Source organism: Pogona vitticeps, chromosome 13 (assembly GCF_051106095.1).
Source record: "Pogona vitticeps strain Pit_001003342236 chromosome 13, PviZW2.1, whole genome shotgun sequence".
NCBI classification, from domain to species: Eukaryota; Metazoa; Chordata; class Lepidosauria; order Squamata; family Agamidae; genus Pogona; species Pogona vitticeps.
In genome coordinates, this window is record NC_135795.1 from 10,516,925 (window position 1) to 10,529,124 (window position 12,200).

Genomic DNA, 12,200 nt, shown 5'->3' on the forward strand with positions numbered 1-12,200 from the left:
AACACATTAACCGGGTTTTAATGCATTTCAATGGGTTTTTTATTTTCGCTTTATGACGTTTTCGCTCTACAGCGATTTCGCTGGAATGAATTAACGTTGTTAAGCGAGGCACCACTATACACAGACCTCGACCAGTTCCCTCCATGAAATAAAGCCCTACGAGAAAAGACTGGAAGAACTGGGCACTGTTTAGCCTTGAGGAAAGAAGACTGATGGGGAGATAGGATAACACTTTTCAAATACTTGAAGGATTGTCATCCAGAGGAGGGGGCAGGATCTGTTCTCCATCATCCCAGAGGGCAGGACACATAACAATGGGTTAAAGTTACAGGAGGACAGATTCAGACAGACTATCAGGAAAAACTTCCTAACTGTTAGAGCAGTATGACAATGGAACCCATGGCCTTGGGAGGTGGTAAGCTCTCCAAGGCTGGAGACATTCAACAGAAAATTGGACCACCATGTCTCAGATCTGCCTTGAGCAGGGGGTTGGACTGGATGGCCTTACAGGCCCCTTCCAACTCCATTATTCTAAGAGTCTACGATTCATGAACAGGGTGAAATAAAAGAGATTTTTCAACAAAATATTGTACTGTCACCCACAAATTGACAAACCTGCGCTCTGTGTTCTGCTTTTTTCCTGCACCTTCTTTGCCACCTCCTCCTCCTCCCTCCACTGTTTCACCTTTTCCAGTTCCACGATGTCTTTTTTGAGGTGCGGCGACCAGAACTGTACACAATACTCCAGGTGCGGCCCTATCAGTGTTTTGTACAAGGGCATTTTCATGTTGGCTGTTTGATTTTCCATCCCCTTTTTAATGAGACCTAGCATAGAATTGGCCTTCTTCACTGACGCCGCACACTGGGTTGACCCTTTCATCCAGCTGCCCACCAGCACACCGAGATCTCTTTCCTAATCTGTCATGGGCAGCTCAGAACCCATCAGCTGAAAAGTACATTCCACCACACCCTCAAGACTTTTAAGTTATTAAAAAAAACTCAGCAGAAATTTGGATGATGTGTCTCCCTACCTCAATGCACTGCTTGATCCAGAAGTGGTTTCCCATCGCTTCCCAATTTTGAGAACACGTTATGTACAGCAGGCGCTCGTAGACGCGACGCTTCATGGAATTGTCGAAAACCTCAAAAAATTTGGCTCGGATAAGCGGCTGGGCGCAGCGAAGTCCTGACAGAAAGGCTGGCTCTAGCTTAGCCGTCAGCTCGCTACCCGAAAGGTTTTCATCCCTATGAGAAAATGGAGGGATTTTAAACTGAGAATCTGGAAAGATGCAAGAAGAGGTTCGTAACAAAGGCAAGTCAATATATACCAGCTGGGGGATGAGTTTGGAAGAGAAGAGTTGGAAACCTAATAACTCTTCCATTCACAAATACTTTGCCCTTTGGAAAAACCTCTTAAGTATTGTTTTTACAATAGCCACATGGATCTACTATGGTTCAGAAATAGGCGTGACCCAAAGGTAAAAGATAACAGCAAAGTTCATGCTTTATATACAAAATGCCCAAGGGTTAATCCGCAATGAATCTTTACTTGAAATGATCTGAAGTTATAAAGAACAGAAAGCCTTTGGTTTGAGACCTTATAGAGGGACGTGGTGGCGCTGCGGGTTAAACTGCAGAAGCCTCTGTGCTGCAAGGTCAGAAGACCAAGCAGTTGTAGGATTGAATCCACACAACGGAGTGAGCTCCCGTCGCTTCTGCCAGCTTCTGCCAACCTAGCTGTTCGAAAGCATGTAAAAATGCGAGTAGATCTGAACCTCAAAACCCTCAACGCCTCCAAGTGAGGGTCCTTCTAACTATGAGCTGCACAGCTTTGGCATGCCTGACATGCCCGTGAGCTGGAAATCTGCCCAGTTAAATACTTGTTGTAAAGCGATTAGATTTTTTTTCACCCTATTCGAAAACAGTCCCGTGAAATACAAACAAAGAAAGGGACTTTAAAAAAAATTAAAAATCCGATTTACCCAGCTATTAGGAAATGAAACATTCTGCACTTCTGCAACCCATTATTATTTATGGTACAGACAAATTCTGTCAGTTTTGTATGGAGAGAAAAATGTAATGCAGCATACAGATGGTGCAGGAAATACTTCTTTTCATTTAAAAAGGAGTCTGGTTTAGGATCAGAAGAGGACCACGTACACTTCCTCAAATTGTGAAGAAATTGACTGTTATTTTAGCCCCGTCCCTCCCCTCCAAAACTCCAGATCAGCATTAAAAGATGGATGGTATGTTATTAAGGTCACACATGGGACAAATTATGGACGAGTAAGCTGAACCAGTTGATTAATTGCTATAATTTACCTATAGACGTAGTTAACAAGGTCTAAGAACTGGGCATTTAATTCAAGGTCTTCTGGAAAACGTTTTTCAATGTAGGTCATCATTTTAACCAGCAAAATGGACTTCTCTCGGAGGGTCGGTATCTATTTTGGGGGGAAAAAAAAGAAGAACATAGGTTTGCCCAGTGGAGAAACCAAGGAGAGCCTTCAAACACATGTCCTGACTCTTGTGTGGCTGTTGCAACATCTCTGCCCTCATGTGCAGTGGTAAACGGAATAATATCTAACATCTGACACTCTTCCAGCAAATAGGAATATCTTGAACATTCTAACTTTCCAAAATGCACAGCAGAAAATGTAACCAACTCAGCTTTTGCCACCATGCTGAATCCATTGCGGGTTTTCGTCCAAACTTCAGCTACCTATGGTGCTGAACCTATTTCAGAACCTTGGATAGCTCCTGTTGAGCATGGACAAAAACCCAAAGTGGATTCAATGCCACTGTAAAAACTGGAGCCACCAGCCTCTTGGCAATGACTTTAATCAGTGGTTGAAGTATCTGGGTGAGGAATTATAGGTCGGGAGTCCAATTCCCCACTGGGCCTCCATGAGAGGGGAAGGATGTGATGACCCATAGGGTCCCTTCCAGCTGCACATTTATAATTATTTGTCCTTCTTCTGAAAGGACTTTCATACAGTTCACATCAACCCTTGGAGGGGTTACCTGGTTGGTAGCCAACGAAGAGTTATTTTTCACCCACTCTTCCACTATTTTGACCACAGCACGGAGAATCTTGGTATCATTGGACTTTTCAATGAGTGACGTCAGAATAGCCTGGATGAAATTCTTCCTCATTTCCATGCTCATTACAGCAAGGCGGGTTTTGACCAAATCCAAGCTCAGCATGACCAGTTCGCTCGTCCCAGCTACGGAGGGAATCGAAACACAACTGTGCATGTTATTTGACAACCTATGTGTGTGGGGGTGTGTGTGAATGAATGTTCTCCATTGGTTAGAGACGTTGACCCCTTCCCCAACAAGCAATGGGAACAGCTTTCAATTCAGGGGACCATTTCATAAGCCATAAACCCATTTCTGTGTACGAGGCTCCTAAAAAAAATGCTGTCATAAAGTCATGCAAAATAGCTGCCAAGCACCCGGGAATGGAAATATCGTTTTAAGTATTATCATCTCTCCGTATTGAATTTAAAATTTTTGAAGGGAGGAAAATAAACACACATATTAGATTTCTACTCCGATGAAGACATAGGATGATGGGCGTTTTGATCCAGCACATCTGGAGGAACGCCAAGTTGTAGAAGTCCGGACAAGAAGCTTCCCCATTTTTTGCAATATAGAATAGAGATGGGCAGGAACCCAACGATGAACCAGAAAAACTGATGGATTGGGATTTGCAGTTCAGTTTGCAACTCAGTTTGGGGATCCCATTTCGCTGAAGCAAAACAAAGCACCAAATCCCCCCCCCCCACACCAAAGCACTTTATTTTGCTTCAGCAAAATGAGATCCCCAAACTGGGCCAGCCTCTGCATCCATGCCCGCCACTCAACGGATCCAGGGGGGGGGGGATCAGGCACCTGCGCAGAGGTAGCACCCGATCTCCTAGAAAGGAAGCTGAGCTATGGCAAGGATGTGGAGGCAGTGGCTCAACAGGATCAACTAGCGCCCCCCCCCCCCGACACACAGGGCACAAGACAAAAACTGTACCACAAACCGGTTCAGTTTCCAGCACATTAGTGGTGATTTGGGGTTCGAGGCTATCTGTGAACAACGAACCCTGATGAACCACCATTTTCCAGGCTCATACCCATCTCTAATACAGATCCTTCTTCAGTCCATTTGTTAAGGAGATCGTCTCTAGCTGGCTCTTTTAAACTAAGGTTCTATTTGAAACCCAGTCTCCGGCCTTCCTTATACAGTGGTGCCCCGCATGACGACGATAATCCGTCCCACTTAAATCGCTGTTTAGTGAAATCGTCATCATGCGAAATCCGTTACCCCATTAGAATGCACTGAAACTCGGTTTAATGCATTCCAATAGGGGAAATACCTCGTTGTCCAGCAAAGATTGCCCATAGGGAAGCCATTTTGCAAGCGCCGATCAGCTGTAAAGATGGCTGGCCTGCAAAGCATGGGTCCGGAAAACACAGGGCAGCCATTCTGCAAAGCCGCCGATCATCGTCGTCTTGTGAACCAACGGTTTGCGAAGCACAGACCTAATCGACATCCAGCGAAAATCCCCCATAGGAATGATAGTTTTGCGAATCGCTACAGCAATCGCAAAAAGTCATTGTTATGCGGATTCGTCATTTAGCGGGATCGTCGTCTTGCGAGGTACCACTGTGTAAGGACTGTGTTGCTTCACTAGACTGCAATACGTTTTCTACGAAATCTGCATTTTCGCCCAAGGCAAGATATGGTGACTCCACCATTCTGTCTTCATTATTACCAGTATTACTGGATGTATTGTGATACCCATCTGTCTACTAGTGATGCACCAAGTCTGCGTGGATGCACGCGCACACACCCCAACTATTTTTCACCTACCAAGTCTGATTTAACAGTTCTGGAGAACTCAAGAGCTTGTACAGCTTTGTGCAACTGTCACCAGCTGGGTGGTTAATTTTCAAAAGGAACTCACTATGCTATTCTTTACTTCTCAGCAGAGAGGTGGCTGTTATTGTTATGACTGCGCCAATCACAAATGCAATTCATTGTGTTGAATGGAATTAGCGCCTCGCGTTGATAGCTGCCCAGAAAACCTACAGAAAAATACTCGCTGATTCCATCTGTTGTTCAATTCCAATTATCACACTTTGCAAATATATGTTTGTTGTTATCTGCCATCAAGTCAGAACCAACTTGTAGCAACCCGAAGAGGGCCTTCAAGGTAAGCGAGATATTTAAAGGGTGGTGTTACCAATTCAACTCCCCCATGGCTGAGTCGGGATTTGAACTCAGGTCCCCTGAGTTCTACTCCATCTCTCCATCCACTACAACACACTGTCTTTGTGTAAATATTTGCAAAATAAAGATAAATGACCGAAACAAAGTCATCTTGCTGTTTAATATTAATAAGAGAAAGGCATAAAACTGGAAGAATTTCCATCTATACACTTGCAAAAAAATGACTTAAAATATCCTTTTAAATCAACATTTGAAATTAACTGAAAATTTTACTCATTATACCGTGAAAGGAACTTTGTAAGTACAGTGGTACCTCGACTTGGGAACTTAATCCGTATTGGAATTAAGTTCGTGTGTTGAAAAGTTCGTAAGTCGAGTCAAACTTTCCCATTGGAATGCATTGAAAACCATTTAATACATATCTGCTGTTTTTCCTTCTTATTTCGAGGCGTTGTTCGTAGGTAGAGGCGTTAGTTCCCATAGGAACTAATGCAAAGCCAGTTAATCCGTACTTTACCACTAGGGGTGAATTTTTTTATTTTTTTCTTCTTTTGACCTAAGGTGAACTTAGATCAAAAAAGGACAAGAAAGGTGTAGTTTTTCTTTTTGGTTCACAAGGTCGAAGCCACTTTTTGCAAACGGAGCCGTTCGTAACTCGAATCGTTTGCAAGGAGGGATGTTCGCAAGTCGAGGTACCATTGTACATGACTTTTACTGTAACTTTGTATCTATACTGCTCAGTAACCCAAAAAGTAACTGGCTATAGGTAACTATTTCATGAACAACTAGTTCCTTCTGAGCTCTGGGACTTGTAGATGTTCCCATGAGTTGCCTTCCTCGTGGATTCTGCTTGGTTCTTCCGGACGAATGCAGAACAGCTTGAGTTATTCATTCTAACACTGTTGCCGTTTCTGTTCTCAGGTGCACCAACCCTGACGAGGCTGTGGCAACCACTATGGAATTCAGGGGCTTTGGGGTAGGCTCTCTAAAACTGTGAAATGCAGAGATGACCATACTTGGGGGGGGGGGAGGGTGCAACATTCAAGGAATGAATGGCGCAGTAGAGCAATTACCCGTGTTCGCTTCCGCCGTTCCCGCTTGCGATTGTTGGTTCAGATGCTCCCTCACCATCTTCTGGAGAGACCGCATGAAGACCGAGATCAGTCGGTCGATATAGCTGGGATTGTTGCTGCAGGCAGACTTCAGAATCATCAAAGTTCCTAGAACAGCACAACAGAGCAAAAGAAAACCCGACATTACCCAAGACGTTTCTTTTCGAAAACTGAATCCATTTGTCGCTGTCCGGTTTGGAACAAGCCAATCAAGAGTCCTTTCCTTTTTAAAAACGGCAGCAGATCAAATATCTCACTTTGCCCAAATCAGGACAAATTTACTACTGTCTATAAACCTGATGGGACGTGGTGGCGCTGCGAGTTAAACCGCAGAAGCCTCCGTGCTGCAAGGTCAGAGGACCTGCAGTCGTAAGATCGAATCCACACGATGGAGTGAGCTCCCGTCGCTTGTCCCAGCTCCTGACAACCTAGCGGTTCGAAAGCATGTAAAAATGGGAGTAGATAAACAGGTACCACCTCGGTGGGAAGGTCACAGCATTCCGTGTCTAGTCGCGTTGGCCACGTGACCACGGAAACTGTCTTCGGACAAATGCTGGCTCTACGGCTTGGAAACAGGGATGAGCACCACCCCCTAGAGTTGGACACACAACTGGACTAAATGTCAAGGGGAACCTTTACCTTTATCTATAAACCTGATAAATATATATTTAAAAGGGTAGACCAAGAGAGTCTTGCTCCTCGTACAGGAACATCCCAAATAGGCCGGATGAGGAGGCTAATCCTGAGAGAGGCCCGGAGGGAGAAGATGGGAAACCAGGCCTTCTGGGCGGTTGCTCCTCGGTTGTGGAATGAACTCCCTCCCATAATCTGTCTCGGCCCTTTGCTCGCAATTTTTTAAAAAGTCATTAAAAACCTTGTTATTTGGACAGGCATTCCAAAACGTCAAGACTTGAGGATTCAGCTGGGCTTAGTTAAGCCCACTTGGTCAAGTCTGCCATTTTAAATGTTTTTAACATTTTATGTAAAGGTGGGTTTTCAATGCGTATGATTGCATTGTTTATTTGTATTTTTTGTTATTTTTACTTCCTGTTCTGTTAACTGTCTTTTTATGATGTTGTTTGTTGTAAAACTGCCCAGAGTGGCCTTTGGCCAGATGGGCAGTATAAAAAAAATGAAATGAAATGAAATGAAATGGAATGGAATGGAATGGAATGGAATGGAATGGAATGGAATGGAATGAATGAATGAATGAATGAATGAATGAATGAATGAATGAATGAATGAATGAATGATACATTAAAACTGATTAGAAAAAGGAAGTTGTAGACTGATGAAAACACATTCTGAAATTCACATAGACAAAACAGGACCAGTGTATAACAAAACTCTCCAACAAATTTCTCTCCTACTCTTAATGTAATCCAACTTTACTTAATTTAATTCTGTACAGCTAACACACAAGCGAGGTGGGGGGACCTATAAAGCCATCTGCACCACATACCCCTCCGCGTTCAACCTGAGGACTCCCATCCACTCCTACTTCCCCACCCACAGAACTCAATGGTCTAAAGGCTGGGGTAGAGCAGTTGAGCGTCTGGGACTAGAAATCAAGGGTGCCAGCTCAAATCCCCTCTAAGACATAGTGAGTGAAGTTGGGTCACTCAGCCTTTCGGCTTGATCCACCTCACAGGGATGTTGCTCTGAGACTAAGGCAGGGACAGGAAGAAGCAAGTGCGCTATTTGGAGCTGAATAGATGAAAAGTAGGACATCAAGTAGAGTAGCTGCTGGATAGCTCAGTGGTTTAGGCAACTGGCTGCAGAGCCCGAGGCTTGGGAGTTGGATTCCCCCACTGTGCCTTCTTGGCAAAGGCTGGACTCAACAATTCATAGGGTCTGCGATTCTAAGATTATTATTAACTAACACACTCGCCCTAACCGGTGTCATTGCAAAAGACTAAATGCAATTGCCTTTTTCTATACCTACAGGTACTCAAAATATCGGCCTTGAACCTGAAAAATGGCCAGACAGAGTGGCAGACGTACAGAGCAATGCTTGCCCTCCAATCTGCTCTAACTAGAATGGCAGCGCAATCCAAACACAGTCCTTTAATCTCCCTATCTTTTGCTATCCAGACAGATAGCTCAATACTGTGTTTCTCCGAAAATAAGACAGGGTCTTATATTAATTTTTGCTCCAAAAAAAATGCATTGGGACTTATTTTCAGGGGGTGTTTCATTTTACAGTCGTGTCATCTTCTGGTTGCTGCACAATGATGGAGGGCAGGGTTTCACTTAACTAGGGCTTATTTTTGGGGTAGGGCTTATATTATGAGCATCCTGAAAATCCAACTAGGGATTATTTTCAGGTTAGGTCTCATTTTCGGGGAAACGGGGTAATTCTACAGAAATTCCACTAACTGGTTGAGACATTCCACTCTGAGTAGTCAAGGGAATAAGTAACTTACTGTACTTCATTTTCCCAAGGCCTCTCTCTCTCTCGCCTCCCTTTTCATCAAGGGTGCGTGACACTGGTGTATTCTTTATGAGTCTGCAGCCCGGTTACTTTGGAAAGGGAAGGAGAGGACCTTCAGTAATACTGTATACGAACTCAAGAATAAAAGGTTTCAGGGGGGGTGATGAGGCCACGAGGCTCTATATAACCTTGGAGTATTCTGAGCTCATGATAAAAAGAAGGATTTCTCTCCCCGCAACTTTGGTCAATGGTGTTCTACAGCACACCCTGACACCTGACAAATAGCCAATTCCCAAAGTGAAATTACAGCTGTCTACACAGATCGCAGCCCGGGATGGTGAAGGACATTTGCCATTTAAAGCAGGCAGCGCTCCAAACCAACGCAATCTCTGGCCCGGCGTTATTGACAGAAGCAATTCCGTGGCCAAGCTGGAGAAGGACCCCACTTGCCAAACGGTCTCATCATCTCAACGCATCGGCAGTACCCACACGGCCTCCGCTCTGGACAGATCTAAAGAGGAAACGCCATCCCTCGGCTTCTTTAATCAAAAGTTAATATGTGAATGAAAGCCGAGATTACGGAAGATCTGAAGGAAGGGAGGCAAGACTCCCATAATTGCCTCTGGAACAAGTTTATTGTACCGGAAATAAAAGCACAGAAAATGTATGGAGGTTATAGACAGTTGGCAACAGAGGTCCCTCCGCTGGCACACATGCCTTTATTTTGACATCGAAGTACATCCTGTACTCTCTACGACGCGGTGGACAATTTTGCCAACTTTTTGGCATCCTCTCCTATAACTGTTTTAGGTCCGTAAGGCACCCTACACAAAAATCCATTCTGAAAAAAAAATTAAAACTGTGATTTTAAAAATGGAAATCAGATTTTAAAAACATTTATTAGTGAAGGAGCTGCGTGACACTCCCCCATCAATTCTGTTAACATATGGAAGAGGGTGGATCCCATAATACAAGTCGCTCATAAGCTACTAAGGCTCTGGTTTACGTTTTAGGTTGATGAGGGATCAGAAAAAGCACTTAAAAGGGGGGGGGGAGGGAACCACCACACTCTGATTATGCAGCGCCCTTCCTTCCTTAACCTTACTGAGCTTTCAAAAGACATCAAAACTGAATTATATTGTCGGGGTTTTGAACTTTTTGTTTTCTTTCAAGAGCTCTGGTTAACAACAACAAAAACCCTACCGACAAATCATTTTAATTAATAAAGAACAATCATCATAAATTTTATTTCTTATTTATTACGGTCGAATAAAAATAAATTATTTAGATAAAATCACATAATATCAGATAATTGTGGGAGGCGTTGTGCAAGACTTGTCACCATCCATGAGTCGTCCGGCTCTTTTAAAACATAGCAATGAAGACAGAAGTTCTATGTTAACCAACAGAACTGAAGGGTATAAAAGTTTACAAAACATCACACCAAACACATCATATCAACACAGCAAAGTTTCCGCCATGTGTGACTTGCTGAAACAGCGGGCATCTCCAAGAAGGCACCGGGGTGAAAATGAACCACCAGCTGGGATGGATGTGTCACATTAAGACTCAAAACGTTCAACTCAACCTTAAAGGTAATCCGATGAAACTGGCTGAGTCACATAAACACAATCTGATCTAACTTCATAGGGTTTCTGTGACAATAAAGGTGCAAATAAAAGGTACAGATGGAAGCTGCTGGTTGCATTCCCAGGGCATGGGGTCAACTTATAGGACTGGGTGCATGCCCAGGAACACAACTGGCACCTCGTGAAAGTGTGGCAATCTTCCACCCCAACTTAAAGCATCAATAGGATTCTGGCATTCTCTCAGCTCAAGGTGGTCAACGGACGACACCCTTTTCGACCCCACACAAACGACGTGACGGCCCAGGAAACTTACCAAAAAGTTGAGAAGGGTTGGCATTTGTGGCTTTTTCATAATTGGTAAGCCCTTCGTAAATAACTTTCCCGACAGCAGCGTAGAGACACTCCAGCTCTTCATATTTAGAGGCAACGCTTGAAGTACCTAGACAAAAGGCAAACCATCAGGAAGGCCAGACAGATTACTTGATAGGCATCCAAATCTTATTGCTTTTCGTTCAAGCTGGAAGACAGCTGACATGGGGCAGAAGCCACGACGCCAGGATATTACACTGTTTGTAATATGCTGCTATACCCTTTCTTATTGAGTTTCTTTAACAGGTCAAGCAAGGGCTGCTGTCTACCTTTCCGATCTGAAATGCTTTGTATCTACTCAAACAATGCAAGATTTATGAAGACGCTTGGCTTCCAGTGAGAACACTGAACATTTAGTTGCAACAACTTCAGAAACAAGCGCTACGCATCTCTTCCGAAGCTAACACACACACACACACACACCCCCGGTTAAACACAAAGAGGCTTACTTTCAAGTAAGCGATGCTAGACTTCAGTCTTAGGGCTCAGAATGTCCCGCCGAATTAATAGGACTCTTTAAGTCAACACTTCTATAAGTCCCACTGATCCAATGGGTCTACTCGGGACTAATCACTGGGCTTAACTCTCAATCTCCTTTCTTCCTCTTCCCACTTACTTCCCGTTACTTAAAGCCTGTCTTTACACCCAATTTCCCTTCCTTGTCTTATTAAAACAGCCATGTTCAACAACTGAGAAACGGCACCTTCAAAGCAGAAAAATGGTAATTGCAAAAGACATTAAATTTATGACACGCATTTCTTGAGCCAAAGTAATAACTGACACAGGTTATTAAGTTTTTATGCCACTGGATAATGATGTATTTCTCGTGATTACTTATTTCAACTTTTCTTTTAATTGGGGTGGAAAGTGCAAGCTCAAAAACTCATCTGTGAAAAAAAAAACAGCACAAATGAGACGGATGCGCATACGGAGATATAACGTCCTCTCTGAAATGGGCAGCGTATCTCAAAACTGGGTGGTGGTGGTGGTGGAGGTATTCCAGTAAGAGTGTCCATACCAGGGTAGGGACTCATGCGTCACAACTCATTGTGGAATCCAGCTCAAGTTACACTGATGACTTGACTTGAATTCAACTTGGGTATTTTTTGGGAACACTCGAACTCGACTCATTACTGGCACCCATGTTTCCGAATCACATTTTCGACTCCCTATTCGGGATGCGCCTCCCTATCTGCTCCTGCCACTGCTGCAGCACCCCCTCCACGAAGGCAGCAAGCCTGGCTTCCTTTTCAGGTTGCTGCCTCCACCTGCGCAGCCAGCTGATAGGCTGGCGCCTGCGCAGAAGCGGGCTCTGGGAAGGGAAGTCCGCCTGCTGCCTGTACGCATGCGCATGCGCCCACCCGGCTTCCCTTCCAGGCCTCCTGTCCCTATGCATGCACCACTCCCGGGGGCAGGGCAAATGACTCGAGACTCTTTGGGACTCGGGACGCGGGCCAAAGACTTGCCCA

The 12,200-nt window shown here is 44.2% G+C and overlaps 1 protein-coding gene across 1 annotated transcript in view; it reads right to left on the reverse strand.

The window, feature by feature from the left end:
- Positions 1-12,200, reverse strand: part of TRRAP (transformation/transcription domain associated protein) — a 190,027-nt gene that overhangs the window by 85,075 nt on the left and 92,752 nt on the right. Inside the window, 5 exon segments of the mRNA XM_072982772.2 lie at positions 1,032-1,245; positions 2,323-2,444; positions 3,025-3,227; positions 6,301-6,447; positions 10,676-10,801. Of these exon segments, the coding sequence (XP_072838873.2) occupies positions 1,032-1,245; positions 2,323-2,444; positions 3,025-3,227; positions 6,301-6,447; positions 10,676-10,801 (812 nt within the window).